The sequence below is a fragment of the Onychostoma macrolepis genome, chromosome 13, assembly GCF_012432095.1.
Source record: "Onychostoma macrolepis isolate SWU-2019 chromosome 13, ASM1243209v1, whole genome shotgun sequence".
NCBI classification, from domain to species: domain Eukaryota; kingdom Metazoa; phylum Chordata; class Actinopteri; order Cypriniformes; family Cyprinidae; genus Onychostoma; species Onychostoma macrolepis.
Genome location: NC_081167.1, coordinates 20839838 through 20857537, shown reverse-complemented (window position 1 = coordinate 20857537; position 17700 = coordinate 20839838). Strand labels below are relative to the sequence as shown.

Genomic DNA, 17700 nt, shown 5'->3' with positions numbered 1-17700 from the left:
AGATATGATGTCTTTTTTTTTTTACCATAAAACCCCAGAGATGATATCATTCAAGTGATGATGAAGTCACTGTATGTTGACATATTACTACCCCTTTCTATCATCAAGGGTACAGACAGCATATTAGCAGAGGAATAACCAGAGGAATCTGGGAAACATTTTTAGCATTTTCTGCACTGATTTATTTGGTGTGGACCTCTTTAGCCATTGCTGGTTCAGATCCATCCGTTTGGGCTTCTTTAATGGCATGTGTTTGTGTTATGTGTGTTTATTAGGTGATTGCGATGTATGGCTTGGAGAATTCTGAGTGTGCAGGTGAACTGGTCTTTATGGATCGGTACCGGGAGGTCCTGACTGAGCTGGCTCAGGTGGAGCAGAAGATAGAGAGCCAGTCACTTTCTTCTTCATCCTCGTCTTCAGAGGGTCTAGGCACAGTGGGTGTTGCTCCAGCGGGCAGGACCAGAATGGGCAGCAGCAGCAGATTAACACTTAAAAGCATTGGGAGCGCCGCAGCCGCAGGTATTGCACAAACATATTTACCTATCTAAAGAGGACATGCCATAGACTTGGATTGTTTTTATATAGCACTAAGTGCAGCCTGAAAAACAATTCAGCTGTTTTACAAAAAAAAAAAAAAAAAAAATTGATGATGCCGAGTTAAAAAATGTCGGTAACACTTTACAATAAGGTGTCATTTGTTAACATTAGTTAATGTATTAACTAACATGAACAAAGAATGAACAATGCATTTATTACACTATTTGTTCATCTTTGTTCATGTTAGTTAATGAAAATACAGTCGTTCATTGTTTATTCATGTTAGTTCACAGTGCATTAACTAATGTTAACAAACACAACTTGTGATTTTAATAATGCATTAGTAAACGCTGAAATTAACATGAACTAAGATTAATAAATGCTGTAGAAGTAGTGTTCATTCTTAGTTCGTTATCTAATGAACCTTATTGTAAAGTGTTACCAAAATGTCAATAAAAAGTTTACAGTTTTTTTTTTCACAAAATAAGAATGATTTTTTTGGGGGGGGTAAAAATATATCTTCAGACATGCATGCTAACCCATAAAAGAATAAAGTGTGTCACATTTTTGTGGATTACTGATATCTATAGACCTACTTGCTGTCTTTCTTTTTTCAGGCATGGCCTTTTATTCTATCTCTGATGTGGCCGAACGTTTACTCAGTACCTCGAGCCGGCCGATACCCTGTCTAGAGGACAATTACTGGCTCTCCCAGCTCTCTGTAGACTCCCCAGACCTCGTGCAACCCCTGCTGGAAGAGTTGAGCCCTGCAGCTGTGGCGGCCTTTGACCTCTCTTGCTGTCAGTGTACACTGTGGAAAACTTCAAGGCAGCTGCTCGAGACTGCCGAAAGAAGACTTAGCAGCCTTCTGGAGGCCAGAGGTGAGTTTGCATCAAGCAACTTTATTAGGCCATCTTTATTGCTGAGTCCTGACTTATTTTGCCTACTGCAGGTATGCGAGTAGATCCAAAGGTTCTTCACACCAGTGGTATTAGAGGCTTCCCTTCAGTACTGCAACAAATCAGCAAGGTCCTTAATAGAACCTCCACCAGCAAAGGAACAAGTAAAACTATTTTTTTTATTTTTTTTACAGTTGCATGCTCACTTATATTTTTGTTTTACTTTACATAACCTCTTTATTTTAACATCTTTCTACTCTAGACTGTAATGGAGAGGAGAATGCTGTCTACAGTCCCTTTGGCTGTAGTGCACAGGAAGTGCTGCTGTCTTGTCATTCAACATTAACAGAGGAGAGTATTGCTTCCCGGCTAAACCTGAATCAGCGCCTAGAGGTCACACTTCAAACCCTGACCTCTGCCACCAACACCTCAGGTATTAGCAAAGTGAGCTTGGCATTGTCTTTGTGCTCATTTCAGCACATATTAGTCGATTTGTTTTCTTTCTAGAATTCTTTCTTGTCTAAAACATTGGTGATGATAAGTAAATTATGTCATTGTTGATGTTTTTTTTTATTCGGTGCTCTGCAGTTTACAGACATTTAAGGGGGCCTTATAAATTATAAGGGGCCAAATTTTAAATCCACTTAAATTTGGTCCAGTAGTCTTTTTATTACTGAACCATATATATATAAATATTATTCTTTTTCTGTTGATTCTCATTGGCTGATTTTAATGGAAGCCCATTTACAAATTCAAAATTGAGAGAAACAGTCATCACAACACTGTTTGTCAATCACTACAAAAAGTTGAAATTATGAAATAAGAAAAATTAATAGTCAAAACAGATAAAATGTAGGAATCGGTTATGGCATTTCATATTTAATTTTGATGTCATAATTTCAATTCTTAAAACCTTGTCATAATTATAATTCACTGAAAAATGTTTTTGCAGCTTATATTCATTAAATGGTTTGGATTGACTTCGGAGGGACTTTTTTAATTCTTGATGCAAAAACATGCTATATTACAACAAATACTCTCATTCCAAGGTTTGTCCATTTTCTGTGGCCTGACCCCTTTAAAATGTAATTTATGTTATTAATTTTGGCGTCTTCTATTCCCCTGTAGTAGATGGCCTGGCGGGGAGCTCTCTCCTGACGGCGCTGGCTGAACAGGCTGGTCTTAAGCAGTCTGAACTCGATTCCCACCCAGTGCGGACTGCTATGAAACAACTCCTACAGTATCTAGACCAGCTCTGCCCCTTTGAGCCTGACAGCACCCCTGGCAGGCCAGATTACATACGCAACTTCCTTGATTATGTCAATGTGTTGGCTTCAGTACTGGTGCGCAGTCTATGGTCAGAAGGTTAGATTATAGACATGCTATTTCAATAATTCTGTTGACTGGAATCTTTAAAGTTTTAAGAGCTTGGAGTCTGATATTTGTGATCTGATCTTAGATCAGTCCACGGAAGTGAAACTCGGAAATCCTCTTTTACTGTTGCTTCAGTCGCCTACCCAGCTTCTCTCTCTCCTGCTGTTTGACAGACAGGTGTCACCTGACAGGTAAATAAGGATCTGTCTTTCTTAAAGTGCTGCATTTTACAAATGTACATATCAGTCATATGTCTCTTTTTGCAGGGTTTTGTCTCTCCTGCAGCAGGAGCGGCTGCGTTTGAGTGTGCAACAGGTTGTAGTTCAGCGCTGCTGTGAAACTCTCCCTCTCTGGGATTCTAGGACTGTGACCTTTTCTCAGGGGCAGCCGAGAATTGCAGGGTTTAGCAGTGGGGCGTTCTGCCCAGCCAGCATTGCCTCAATTCTCCAGCAGTATGCTCAGGAGTGCGCCCCTTCCCTTGACCTCTCTGACCCTGCCACAACCTCTGACCCCAGTTCTGAGTCTGAGGTCTCTGTGGAGGACATGTCTGCTACATCCACCAGTCTCTCCACCTCCCCGCCCTCACCATCTTCATGCCCTCCTTCTTCTTTTCTCCTCACTCCATCTGCGCTGTCTTTCCTGAAGTCCCGTTCCCCCCTCGTCGCCGCCCTGGCTTGCCTCAGTGTCAGTCGGGGTGGCGTGACCCGAGCAACCTCCTCTGGCTGGTCAGGCTATTTTCGCGGATCTGGGCGTAAAGAAGTGGTTTTGGATGGAGACCAGATCTCAAAGGAAGGGGAATCCCTGCTTAAAAACTTCCCGATCCTGAGAATGTACCTACGGACCATGGCTGAGCCAGTTCTAGGGGTCTCGTTGGAAGCAGATGAGGGTCTTGGGGCAGCTCTCTGTGGGAAGCCTGTGGTGGGAATGTTGTTTTCTGGCTTGCAGAGCAATGCGGGACAAGCAATGGCTGCTGAGGCTTTCCAGCAAGCCCTAAACATGGGTGATCTGAACAGAGCCTTAGACCTCCTAGAGCTGTATGCACAACCCTGCAGTCAGGAGGGGGCACTCCGGGACAAACTACTGGCATGCACTGCCCTGCAAGGTAAGATTTACCTGGGTGACACAGTGTCTGGTACAGTTTTTAACCCTTGGATTTACCAGTTTTACCATCAAAAGTTACATATCTTGGAGTTTTAAAAAAAATAGTCAAAAGTTACATATCTTGGATGTTAAATTGTAAGGCCCCCTTAAAAAAAAGCCCCCTTATTCTATTCTATTCTATTCTATTCTATTCTATTCTATTCTATTCTATTCTATTCTATTCTATTCTATTCTATCCTGGGTTTTGTACCTCTGCAGACAGTTTAGTGACCAGTAACAGTCAGATTTCTTTATTCTCTTTATGCCTATTATCTTTATTCACTTTCTTGTAAAGTTGCAATGAAATGGGAGTGACAACAGAGCATTTCTTCATTTTCTTCTTGTCTTCTATGTACTGTGATGTAAATCTGAGTGAAATTAATTATCAAAAAAGAAAACACAGGGCGGAAGCTTGACTCGGTGTCAGTTGTTCATTGGATGTTAAGATATGGGTGTGGCACTTCAAGGAGTGGGGACTAAAAGATTGGGGAATATGTCACCAAAGCGAATTTCTATTTCATGCTGACTTTTAATGCGTTGGTAATATGAAGTTTTCTTGATTGGGAAAAAAAAACAAAAAAACACTTCTGAAACATGAAAAGGTGATTATTACTTTACTGTTACAATAGACAGTAAAGAGATATGTAATTTCAAATATGCACTAGCCAGTCATTTAAAACAGGGTTATATTGGTATCGTGCATTATTTACAGCATCTTTTGTATTTGTTGTCAATTTAATTTTATAGCTAATACTTGTTCAGACAGAGAATTAATTTTAATCAATTGATTTCATTTATTCGGTTGAGGTATTTGATAGCATGTTGTGTAAATAAATAAATAAATCCTTGAAAGTACAAAATAAGTTTTTGGGAGAAGTATCCCATAAATAGTCATAATTAAACAGTTCAGACACTCCTTGACAAGACCATAACTAAGAATGTTTTACAGATATCTTTGTGTATGTCTCTTTGTAAAGAATGCAGCAGTGCGGAGCAGTTGTTTCGTGTAAGGGACTGGGAGCTGCGTGGACGTGTGGTTCTGCAGGGTTTGGACCGCTGGCCTTTACAACAGTGTTTAGAGCTGCTGCAATTCTGTCTCAGTGATCAGAACACACAGGATCCACTCCGAGAGCAGCTTCAGCAGAGGAAACATGAGCTGGACATGTACCAGTGGGTCAGTCTGACACAGCAATGCTCTACTTATTTACTGTATTAGTATTTGACTGGCAAAAGGAATTCTGTTTTGCTGTGTGCTTGTATTTTTGCACATGTATTACTGTGGTCCCATAATTTAAATAATATCTTTATGTTGAGACACTTTAATGTGCATAAACATGCCAGAAAGTATTAACAGAAAAAAAAACCCTGCAGTACCATGTCATCTTCTGTCTGTTTTTATAAGCTCCAGACAGAGGCTGAAATTACTGTTGTTTTTGGATTACAATCAGTGCCGGTTTTTGTGCACACATAAACTGTAATGTCCGTAGTTTGCTGTTGACATAATTTTGTCGTTTAGATGCTGAGTTTGCAGCCACCATTGCCATGGGAGACGTGGCAGGAGTTGAGGGAGGAGTCTACAAGGAATCCTGAATCTGTATTCAGTCTAATGCTGGAGGCCAGGGTAAGTCTATGGAAAGATTTGAAAAACAATTACTGAAATAGTACAACTGACTTTTGTGTACACCTACTGTAAATGGCAGTGGAAACATGGCTTTCTCTTATGATGAGTGAATAAATTGAATGGATGTATTGATGCTGCATTACTGTGACTGAAATGTCCAGTTGGTGCTGAATTATTTTGTAGTATTGACTTGACTGTGCCAGTAATATGGGAACAATCAGCCCTTTTCACCACTCTGTGTTTCTGTAGCTGTTCACATCAGACCAAAATGCTTTCTAGAGCATGAAACAGAGAAGATTAGACATCACCAGAGTGAATTTGAGGAGTGTTAAAGCAGCTCTGTGTGAAATAGAGAGGGATAACAGGTTTTGGTAATCTGTAATGCTGTCCTGTCAGATTTGCTCTATATGCTTTCTAGCATATAAAACAGAGGAGGTTAGAGGGTAGCATTAAAGCCATTCTGTGTGAAATAGAGAGGGGTAATAGATTTTGGCAGTCTGTAATCTTCCTTGTCAGATTTGTTGACCCTGCTATATATCTGTAGCTGTTCATGTCAGACCAAAATGTGTACGAAACGGGAGTTGAAACATCACCAGAATGAATTTGGAGAAAAAAAGCAATTTTTAATGAAAGAGACAGAGGTAACGGATTTCTATAACCTCTAATGCTACCAGATACTGTGGCCCTGCTGTATATTTGTCTAAAGTAAGCATTTTCTTGGAGGTTAGACATCGTGGGAGGGAATTCAGGTAACAGCCATTCTGTGTGTAAGAGAGAGAGGTTTTTTTTTTTCCCGAAACCTTTTATGCTGCCTTGATTTGGCAACACTGCACTGTATCTGCAGCTGTTCACAGTAGACCAAAATGTTTTCTAGAGCATGAAACAAAGGAAATTAGATATCAGAGTGAATTTTTATAAAGTGTTTTGTATTTTTGAAAGCATTTAGTCAATTTTAATGAAAAAAGGCATATATAGTGAAGGATAAATTTGTGTGTTTTTAGGAGTTTGAGTTGTGTACCCAGTGGGTACAGCTGTATTCAGTCTCCGATCAGTCTCGAATGCAGCTGCAAACCGAACACCTGCTACACCTCCTAGAACAGAATCACACAGAAGATGCTTTCCAGGTGTGTATGTGTGTGTGTTTTTGTGTGTTCTGTTGGCTTCCATTGTATCTGTGTCAAACTGACAAACTTTTAGTTTGTAAATTAATTTCATGACTTGAACCCAAAACAGGCCTTCCATATTATACACATGCAAATGGATATAGACTAGCTGGCTTTTTTGCTTTGTAAGTCTTATTCCAAACAAATAGCGCTATAAGAAAAAAAGGCTTGACTCTGTGTTTATCTCTGTATGCAGCTCTTGGAGGCTCTCTCTGATTCAGTGGGTTTGGAGGTTAGTGAGCGAGCCCTGGATCGAAGACCTGGATTAGCTGCCTGCCACTTCCTGTCGGACTACCTCACCCTACACTTCCAGAGTCAGATGTCCCCAGCGCGAAGGCGCCACATCAATGCCCTTCACCTTGGCTCTAAGGTAACTGTTTGACCTAATCAAATAACACACTGATTCAGATGCAACAACAGAGGCGAACAAAGTACACAACTCCATTACTTGAGTGAAACTACAGATACTGCTGGTCAAATATTACTCCATTACAAGTAAAAGTTGTAAAGAAAGATTTTTACTTAAGTAAAAGTACAGAAGTACTTGCTTTTAAAAGTACTTAAGTACCAAACGTAAATTTCCTTTTTTATGTCAATGCACTCTTATATTATTGCAATACCTCTGAAGCAACTTACAGTGCATTACACCTACGGAATACACTGACTAGCTTGTAGTATCTTTGGAATAAAGAGCTTTTAGAATGTTAAAAACCTATGGGGAAAAACAAAACAAAACAAAAAAAAATTAGCACCCCTACCCACCCCCACAAAAGTGGGATGGTAGTGATCTCACACAGCTCTGACAGTGTGTGCACACATCTATGTGTAGCCATTCATTCACGTTTTAGAGAAGAAAAAAATCACCCACTGACTTTCAAAGCTGCTACATAGTAACGACTTTCTACTTCAAGGACCTTGATAGAAATGTAGTGGAGTGAAAAATACAATATTTGTCTTTCAAATGTAGTGAAGTTAAAGTCATAAGTTTCCAGAAAAAAATAATACTCAAGTAAAGTACAGATACTCAAAAAGTGTACTTAAGTACAATACTCAAGTAAATGTACTTAGTTACTGTCCACCTCTGCGCAACAAGAAGTGCGTGTGACAGAATAGCATGGTGTGTGTGTACCTGTCGCAGGTTCTGCTCACTCTGCCGGAAGCATCTCGTCAGGACTATTTTTCCCTGCTGTCTGATCCGCTTCTCATGCTGGAGCAGCTGCTGATGAATCTTAAGGTAGACTGGGCTACTGTTGCCATCAACACTCTACGGAGCCTTCTGCCGACTCAGGACGCCGGCATCACCAACCAACACATTGACACCCTACTGGCAGATTACGCCCAGAAGGCTCTTGATTTTCCTTATGCACCCAGAGAGTGGTCACGTTCTGGTGAGTTGGAATGGTGGATCAGTCCTTTAGCTGAATTGTTTGTTGAAAACAAACATTCCTGTCAATGTTAGTGTTATTAGAGGTTTGAAATCATTATATTGCGATTCTTATTTTCTATTTCTCTTCCTCTCTCTTTCTGCCTCAGACTCTGTCATTAGTCTACAAGATGCATTTCTGCAGTGTCCAGCCCAGGAGAGTGGCTCCTCTTCTCCAAGCCACACCCCTCCTCCATCAGCAGGTATAAGCCACACCTCTTTTACTGACCATGCTTTTTTTTCTTAGCCACATTCTATTTAGCATGCAACCCGGAAGGTAAAAAAACCTTATAGTTTATAAGTCATGTTTGCACACACTTTCTTCAGGCAGCACACCCATGCATACACCCTTCAGTGAGAGACGCCCCAGTGGGAAGAGGATCCGGCAGCTGGCCACACCTTTCACCCCTCCGGAAAAAACCCCTGACCGCAAGGACTGGATCCCAGACCACAAACAGCACATCTGTATGGTCTGCCAGAGGGAGAGATTCACCATGGTGAGAGAGGCAGAGTGTATGAGTGAAATGGGCTGTGATTTAAGCTTATGTGATAGGATGTGCTCCTGCTGTGCTCTCTATTAGGCCTCTCTTTAAGAATTTGAGTCTTAACGTAAATCTTCTCCTGTGTCAGTTTAACAGACGACACCACTGCAGACGCTGTGGCAGGCTGGTGTGTCATTCCTGCTCCAGCAAGAAGATGGTTGTAGAGGGCTCTGAAGAGCCTGTCAGAGTTTGTGACCAGTGCTACAACTTCTTCCACATGGAGTAAGACACATGCACAAACACCTTTTAAAAGCACAGTTCATAAGTGCACAAGTGGTCATAGGGATTTTGTGTCATTGAACTTGTTGTTAATATGGTTGGTAGCTAAGAACTGATTGTACAAGAGTATTATTATTCCCAGATGAATGACTTTTATGAGCGGATTTGTTTTAGTGAATCAAACACATACAGCTTGACTTAAATCAGTTTAGTTACTGTACCAGCTGTTTGATTTTAAAGTGCTGAACAGCGGAGTAGAGGGTTCAAATGGTTCCCAATTTTTTTGTTCATTTGATATTTCTATATAATAGTTGATTAAGGCGAATTATTTGATTGTATTTGTGTCACATTTGAACAAACTGAAAAGCCATTGTAAAGTCTGTGTAAACAAGAATTGTTTTATAATGTTTATTATTATCTAAATCATCTCATTATTTGAGAAAATGGAATTGTATTACTACTACTTTTTTTTTTTTATACTTTTTTTTACCAAAAAAGTTCGGGGTCAGCAAGATTTAAGAAATGAATTTTGAACATTTATTCAGCAAGGATGCATTAAATTGATGCATTGTTGTTCATCAAAGAATCTTGAATATAGAATCCACAAAAATATTAAACTGTAGTTTTTAAAAATTGACAATTATAAATGTTTTCTGATCAGCATATTAGAATAATTTCTGAGGGATCGTGTGACACTGAAGACGTAATGACTGCTTAAAATTCAGCTTTGCCATCACAAGAATACATTTTATTTTAAAATCTATTAAAATAGAAAACAGTTTTTTAAATTGTAATAATATTTCCAAATATTACTGTTGTTTTGCCGTGTTTATGATCAAATTAAAGCAGTCTTGGTGAACATAAGAGACTTTCAAAAACATAAAAAATCTTACTGGCCCCAAACATTTAAACAGTAGCGTATTTCTTTTAGTGAAATATAGTAAAAGAACCACTAAGGAACCAGAACCATCAAGAGAAATCAGAATATATAATTGATTCCTAGTTGTTGCACATCTGGAAATTTGATGCTTCTCTTCCTGATCTAGGTTGCTTATGTACCTTGAATTTCTCATGTTGTGTTTATTGCAGTTCAGATGAGGAGCTTGAACAGGGGGAAGGTAAACTTTTCTGTTTGGTTCATGTCTCGCACACACAAGCTATTTATCTCATGAGGTTTACAAATCTCTTTGTTTTGGTTGTATAGCAAAATATTGGTGCCTTTACTCGGATGATGATTACAAGATTGTAAACAAAATTTTTCTCAGTAGCTGGCAGCCCTGCGTCTGTTGATGGAGTCCTAAATGGGGTTCTCAGTCTGCCTGAGGTTCCACGAAAGCAGTACCGCCTGAGTCCAAACCCAGCAGAGAACCAGCAGCTGAAGAACGAGTTCTACTATGAGCAGGTGTGATTCTCTACTCACAATGGAGCTGAGGGATTGCTTGTTTGACAGGGATTGGTTTAAATGCGATCTCTTTTATATTGTCTCATTTATATTTCCTGAAGTTTTTCTCTCTTTATGTTAAAGGCACCCAGTGCATCCCTGTGTGTCGCTATACTGACGCTACACAGCGATCACGCAGCCTGCGGGCAGCAGCTGATTGGCCACTGTCGCTCACTCTCCCGCAAACTGACCAATCCTGAGGTGGATGCACGTCTGCTGACAGATGTGATGTGTCAGCTGCTGTTCAGTGCCAAGCTCATGTTCGTCAATGCAGGATGCTCCCATGAGCCTGCACTCTGTGACAGGTGAGAAACACATACCTTTACATGTGTAATCTGAATGTAGAATCTTTTTTTCTGTATTTTAATTTTAAAAGCATAAACTGTGAGTGAGACGAGAATAAAATTGATTCTGTTATGTTCCAAAGTCTCTTATGCTTACCCACGCTGCATTTATTTGGTCAAAAATACAGGAAAAACGGTAATATTGTGAAATATTTTTACAATTTAAATGATCTGTTTTAATATATTTTAACCCTTGTGCGGTCTTCATTTTGGGTTGTGCACTTATGGTCTTTGGGGTCTCTGGAGACCCCAGGCAACAAAACGTAATTTTGTAGCAAGATAGTTGGGTTTTTTTTAAACCAATGTAATTTTACTCTGTTTATTAATGTTTTTACTCCACATTTGTGTAGTTTTGGAGGATTTATGATATTTTTTAAATTTATATAAATAAATTAAAAATATTTGTTATATAGGTTTTATACAAAAACAGCTTTTATGTAAATTTCACTTAATAAAAGACCCACATTTCTAACTTTCATTCATGGGGATAACATGGATCATTTGACATGGTTTAGTGTAAAATTGTTGTCCATATTTTGGAAATTGCAGTTTCAAAAGTAAAAATTATCATTTTTACCACTAGATGGCTGCAGAGCTCCACTATTTACTATTTGCTATTTGACCAACTGAAAGATATCTTTTCACAAGTTTTTTTTCAGTTGGATTCATATCTACATATTGTGAAATCACAATTATAACAATAAAAATGATTTTTGTCAAAGTTTTGCATTTTTAGAACTGAAAAAAAAAAATCTAATTTTCAATAATGTTACATTATGATTCGAATCAAACCTGAACAAGATGTTACAAAGAGAAAGGTTGGAGTCTTTAGAGTTCATCATTTATTTCAATCATCTGTGTTTCATATAATTTTCAAAGTGTGTGTGTGTGTGTTTGTGTGGGGGGCGGGGGGATGATTGTGTGTGTGTGTGCATTGTCGATGTGTCAGTATCACCAATTTATTTTTTGTGGTGGCTCTGCATTTCGGATTATTTTATTTGACAAATTATAAAAGAGCAGTTTTTTTTTAGTCTCACAAATGTATTCCTCTGTGTTTGTGTGTGTGACTGTATGTGTGTTCACAGCATGATCATTTTGCAATATCGGAAGTGTGACACTTCATTTCTGTCCATGTGTGTTCTGTGTTGTTTCTGATTTTGAGGATGAATTTTGTCCATTTTCTATGCGGGGTCTCTTCAAATAAAATAATCCAAAATGCAAAACCACCACAAAAATAAATTGGTGACACTGACACATCAACAATGCACACGAACGCACGCACACACACACACACACACACACACACACACACACACACACACACACACACACACACACTTAAAATTATATGAAAAACAGATGATTGAAATAAATGATAAACTCTAAAGACTCCAACCTTTCTCTTTGTAACATCTTGTTGAGGTTTGATTCAAATCATAATGTAACATTATTGAAAATTTGATTTTTTTCAGTTCTAAAAATGCAAAACTTTGACAAAAATCATTTTTATTGTTATAATTGTGATTTCACAATATGTAGATATGAATCCAACTGAAAAAAACTTGTGAAAAGATATCTTTCAGTTGGTCAAATAGCAAATAGTAAATAGTGGAGCTCTGCAGCCATCTAGTGGTAAAAATGATAATTTTTTACTTTTGAAACTGTAATTTCCAAAATATGGGCAAAAATTTTACACTAAACCATGTGAAATGATCCATGTTATCCCCATGAATGAAAGTTAGAAATGTGGGTCTTTTATGAAGTGAATTTTACATAAAAAGCTGTTTTTTGTATAAAAACCTATATAAAAATGTCTTTTAATTTGTTTATATAAATTTAAAATATATCATAAGTCTTCCAAAAACTACACAAATGTGGAGTAAAAACATTAATATAAACACTAACATAAAATCAAGAAATCATTCCAATTTTATTTTTTATTTGTAGATCTAGAAAGTGTTGACGACCGTACAAAGTCTCATGCCATTTGGAAAAAGACAATTTTTTTTTTTAAATTTAGCAAACTTCATTTGCGGGTCAAAAAGCTAATACTCCAGTCTTCAGTGTCACATAATCCTTTAGAAATCATTTTAATATACTGATTTGTCACTTGAGAGATTTCTTATTATCATCAATGTAAAAAATGGTTGTGTGGCTTGCTTAATATTTTTGTGCAAACCACATGACTTTTTTTCAGGATACTTTGTCTTTTAATGAATAGAACATTTAAATGAACATCTTATTTGAAATCATAGAGATTGTTTGTAAGAAAGACATTGTTTGTCTTCGATCAGTTTAATGCATCCTTACTGAATAACAGCATAAATTTATTTTTACAAAATCTTACTGACAACAAACTTTTGAAATATAATGTATCTTTCTTTTCACTTCTTTTTAACTCATTCTTTTCTCTTCGTCCACAGCTACATCAGTAAGGTGGATGTGTTGAAGATCTTAGTCAGTGCAAACTACAAATACATTCCATCTCTGGACGATATTCAGGAAATGACTGCAGTGACACGTCTGCGCAACCAGCTGCTAGAGGCCGAACACTACCAGCTAGCTGTGGAGGTGAGATTTAAAGTAAAGATTCAAACCAAGATGACTGTCATTTCATCATTTACTCACATTCATGATTTTCTTGCTTCTGTTGAGCACAAAAGGAGATTTTATGCAGAATGTTCATGCTGCTCTTTTTTTATACAATAAAAGTGAATGTGGTTTCTAAATCTAGTGACCTGTTGTAATTTTGAGTTCGGCTATTTTTTTGCAATTAGTTTTTGTTTGTAACGCTCAGGTGTCGACTAAGAGTGGACTAGACCCGAATGGAGTTTGGCAGGCGTGGGGTATGGCGTCTTTGAAGGCTGGAAATCTGAGCGGGGCTAGGGAGAAGTTTGGCCGCTGTCTGAAAGCACCACTAGATCGGAACCAGCTGAACCATGGAGTTAGACTTCTGCAGGAGATCGTTCAGCACCTGGAGTCCACAGTCAAACCCACTCTGAACACGGTAATACTACACTTAGACCCAGAAGACACAGACTTGATTTGATAAGATCCTTGACTTTCCTTACGCAGTGTTTCTAAAACTCATTGTCTGTCTTTTTTTTTTTTTTTTATAAATATAGACTGTGGATGAGGACATCCTGGCCTCTTTGCGTGAGCTGGAGGAGGCTCTCTCTGATTCTGCTCCTCTAGATGGAGCAGAGGGCAGAGTTCAGCGGTGCAGCTATTATCCGGAGTGTCTGTTTTACCTGCTCACTTATGGCACACACCTAAGCCTCATCAGCTTTTACCTGCGCAGTGACTGCCTGAGAGACGCACTCACCCACATACAGAACAAGGTTCTGCAAAGTTACAGAGCACTTGACACTTCACAGTTTTATTATTAGAACTACACTACTGTTTGAAAGAAAGAAATTTATACTTTTTTTTTTTTTTTACTATCAAAAGTGATAGTAAAGACATTTTATAAATGTCTGTTTCAAATAAATACTGTTGTTTGAACTTTCTATTCATCAGTAAATACTTAAAAAAATCTATTATGGTTTCCACAGAATATTAAGGAGCATGACTGTTTTTAGCATTGATAATACATCAGCATATAAGAATGAATTCTGAAGTGTCTTTGACACTAAAAACTGGATGAATGGCTTTGTCATCACTGGAATAAATTGCATTTTAAAAATATTTAAAAAAATAGAAAACAATTCTTTGAAACTTGTAATTATTAATAATATTTCACAATATTGCTGATATTACTGTATTTTTGATCAAAGAAATACAGCCTTGGTGAACTTCTTTCAAAACACTAAAGCTAGTTTCCAATCCCAGGCTTATGAACAGCTTTGTATATGTAATCAGATTTTTTTTTTTTTTTTCAGAGGAATGTTTTATATAACAAACGAGGAACATGTATGTTTATATTTATAAAGTTTCTGTCTCTCTCTTCTTTTTTTTTTTTTTTCTCTGTCTGTTTCCAGGAGTGTTCAGAGGATGTGTTTCTGGAGGGCATCTTTCAGCCCTGTCTTGAACGTGGACGGCTGGGGGCTCTGCAGGGTCTGTTAGAAACTCTGGACCCCACACTAGAGACCTGGGGCTGTTACCTTCTTTCAGCCTGTCAGTTACTCCAGCGCAGGGGACACTACCACTCACTTTACCAACTCCAGCAGTTCATGATGGTGCTTAAAACATACATGCACATATTTTCCCCTTTTCTATAGCATGCTGCTATAATTTTCTTCCCTCTCTTTGTAGGATCACATTCGTGCCGCTATGACCTGTATCCGCTTCTTTTCTCACGGTGCTCAGTCATATCTGCAGCTGGGAGAGCAACAGCGTTGGCTGATTCGAGCGAAAGAGCACCTGAGAACTTACCTGCAGGAACAACAGAGCCGCAGGAAATCACACAGCTCCTCTTTCAGGAAGAAAATGAGCTCCACTGATGTCTCCAGGTATTAAAGGGTTTAAATTCCTTAGTCAAATTGATTTTAGAATTATATTTATTGGGGAGAAATGAGAAACAGCCAGATGCAAACTGCAAGCCAACTTGTAGTTAATATAATTTACTACTATTTGCATTATGTATAATAACATACACTGAATTAAAATTAGATATCGACCGATATATTGATTTACCAATATTTTCCCCGATATTTAAGCATTTTGCCATAATCGGATATCGGTTTTGTAATATCGGATTCACCGATAAACGCCGCCAGCTTGTGGTTGTTTTGAGAATTGCGCTCAGGATCGTCATTGCAGCGCATCTGAGGGGAGACGAGACAACAACAACGGTGTGCACAGGTAGCCTACTTGATTTGCTGTAGTTAGTAAACTTTAACATAACAGCCATCAAATTAGATGTATTACCTAAATGCCTGATATGCAGTTTATACAGCTGGGTTCTAAGAAATAGAGACGAACTCACGGAGTCACGTATGATAATCCTTCAGTCTGTCCCAATAAAGACTTTTGCCTGAATTAAATATGTAGCCGTGAATGAGCGCATGTTGGAAATAAAAGCGCTGAATTTAATTCTCTCTCTGTTGTATATGCTCATCATTAGTCTCGTGAAGCCGCTTTCATATTGCTGTTCAGCGGTTGATGCTCAGGAAATGCTCCAGCACGGCCACCTCATGTAACTTTTAACAAGATTCACTTGTTTAAAACACGCTAAATTATATTAACATTTACTATATAACCATTATTTCGTTAATAAACATCTAAATAAATACATCGCTATGGAAATTAATTAATTATTATCTCTGCGAACGATCGCAATTTGAGTAGGCTATAGTTCTGTGTAAATGCATAGATAAAACGCACTGTCAGCAGGCATTTCATAATCTAGAATGACAAAAACAGATTAATAATTCTGATATAACATACCAGTTGAGAAATGCAATAAAACACGATGTTTTTTTTTGTTATATTTCAATATTCCAGAGATTATTATTCAGTGAATTAACATTATCCAGTGAATTATTCTTCACTCTTTAGCCTATTAAACAGCTTATAAACCTAAAACTGTAGTTTAAATTGAAGTTATGATGACTCCTGTCCTTTATTTATTTTCTCCATTTTAAAATGGGACATTCTACATTTATTTTGCTTATTGTTAAAATCAGTGTTGCCGCTGACGCTTTTTATAAATAAAATGTTTTTATTGTTGTAATATGATTAAGATTAAATTTAACATAAAATACTGTTAATTTTCAACCTTTTTTTTTTGTTGTTTTTTTTTGTTTTTTTTTAAGATAACTGAGTGAAGTAAGTCCATACTTCACTTTGGTTTTTCCTCCTTTCAGTCATTTATTTACTTTATAACAGTAAATAAATATTGGTTCTGCATATCGGTTATCGGGCACGTAAACATGCAAATAATAGGTATCGGTAATAAAAAAAATCTATATCGGTCGATCACTATTTAAAATTATATAGTCAGTACTGATAAGAGCTTTCATTATGTTCCTCAGTATTTTGGCTTTGGGCTATTTTAATGTGGTTATGGAACATAAATGTTGCAGACACATACACACAGTTGAGCTGCAGCTGGAGGTGACACGCTTCTTACACCGCTGTGAAAGCTCACCATCCAGGACAGCAGTAGGCCCCGCCCTCACAGGGAACAGTGCCCCACCCACTCTGTTTGGAAACAGCCCCATGAAGGTGGACGTGGCCTGCAAGGTGAGCTAGGAAAGCATGCTCTTCTGTATAAACACAATCTAGTCCTTTTGCTGCATCCCCTTCCATATCTCTGTTTCTAAAGGTGTGGATGGATTTAATATTACCGGATTTCACCTGTGAAAATTCACAGAAAAACAGTAATCACACCTGTAGGTTGCATTCAAGACCGTTCTTGACATCTTGCATTTATAGGATAGAATATATTATAGTGAGGGGAGAGTGGAAATGCTGCATATCTATTAAAAAATGTAAGAAATATTTTGCTGAACTATTTAAAATGGATGACTAAAATACATTTCTGCTCTTTTCTGGTTTGTGTTATGTGTGTATATTATGTTTGTAAGTGTTTAACTGTAAGTATTTCCCTGAATGGATTTCAAACTGATTGCGTGAGCTGATTGTTTTGAATTCCGCGAGACTAAGTGTGTATGAGTAATGCATATTGTGGGAAAAGAGATACTGTATGGATATGATTTACTGCAGTGCATTAACCTTACAGAATACTGAAATAGAAACAGTGTTAAAAATGATCCTATTTCATAACATTCAAACTGCACTACATGCTTACACTACATGCATGGCCTAATGCAGATTTGATTTTTTTTCAGTGTACTAATATATAAAGTAATATCTAAGATTTTAAACCAGATTTGAAAGTGGCCCAGATCAGATGCTTTTGCTATTTACATGCATGCAATAAGATCTGGTCTGTGCCAAATATGTACACTACCATTCAAAAGTTTGGGGTTGATTTAAGGAGACTTATTTGAAAGAAGTTTCTTGTTTATTGGATTGAAAATACAGAAAAAAC

At 37.8% G+C, this 17700-nt stretch overlaps 1 protein-coding gene across 5 annotated transcripts in view; it reads left to right on the top strand.

Annotated features, from left to right (window-relative positions):
- zfyve26 (zinc finger, FYVE domain containing 26) overlaps positions 1-17700 on the top strand; it is a 30393-nt gene that overhangs the window by 8604 nt on the left and 4089 nt on the right. For 3 of the 5 annotated variants that reach the window (XM_058795550.1, XM_058795553.1, XM_058795548.1), the window contains exons 14-37: positions 276-519; positions 1155-1418; positions 1490-1600; positions 1699-1869; positions 2565-2801; positions 2896-3001; positions 3077-3912; positions 4928-5124; positions 5467-5571; positions 6573-6695; positions 6931-7104; positions 7873-8122; positions 8268-8360; positions 8485-8654; positions 8788-8921; positions 10008-10036; positions 10184-10320; positions 10444-10664; positions 13127-13274; positions 13501-13710; positions 13829-14044; positions 14684-14881; positions 14958-15154; positions 16730-16889. In XM_058795550.1, coding sequence (XP_058651533.1) covers positions 276-519; positions 1155-1418; positions 1490-1600; positions 1699-1869; positions 2565-2801; positions 2896-3001; positions 3077-3912; positions 4928-5124; positions 5467-5571; positions 6573-6695; positions 6931-7104; positions 7873-8122; positions 8268-8360; positions 8485-8654; positions 8788-8921; positions 10008-10036; positions 10184-10320; positions 10444-10664; positions 13127-13274; positions 13501-13710; positions 13829-14044; positions 14684-14881; positions 14958-15154; positions 16730-16889 — 4731 coding nt within the window. The remainder of the gene's footprint in view (positions 1-275; positions 520-1154; positions 1419-1489; positions 1601-1698; positions 1870-2564; positions 2802-2895; positions 3002-3076; positions 3913-4927; positions 5125-5466; positions 5572-6572; positions 6696-6930; positions 7105-7872; positions 8123-8267; positions 8361-8484; positions 8655-8787; positions 8922-10007; positions 10037-10183; positions 10321-10443; positions 10665-13126; positions 13275-13500; positions 13711-13828; positions 14045-14683; positions 14882-14957; positions 15155-16729; positions 16890-17700) is intronic. The other 2 variants (XM_058795552.1, XM_058795551.1) reach the window with 2 other exon arrangements.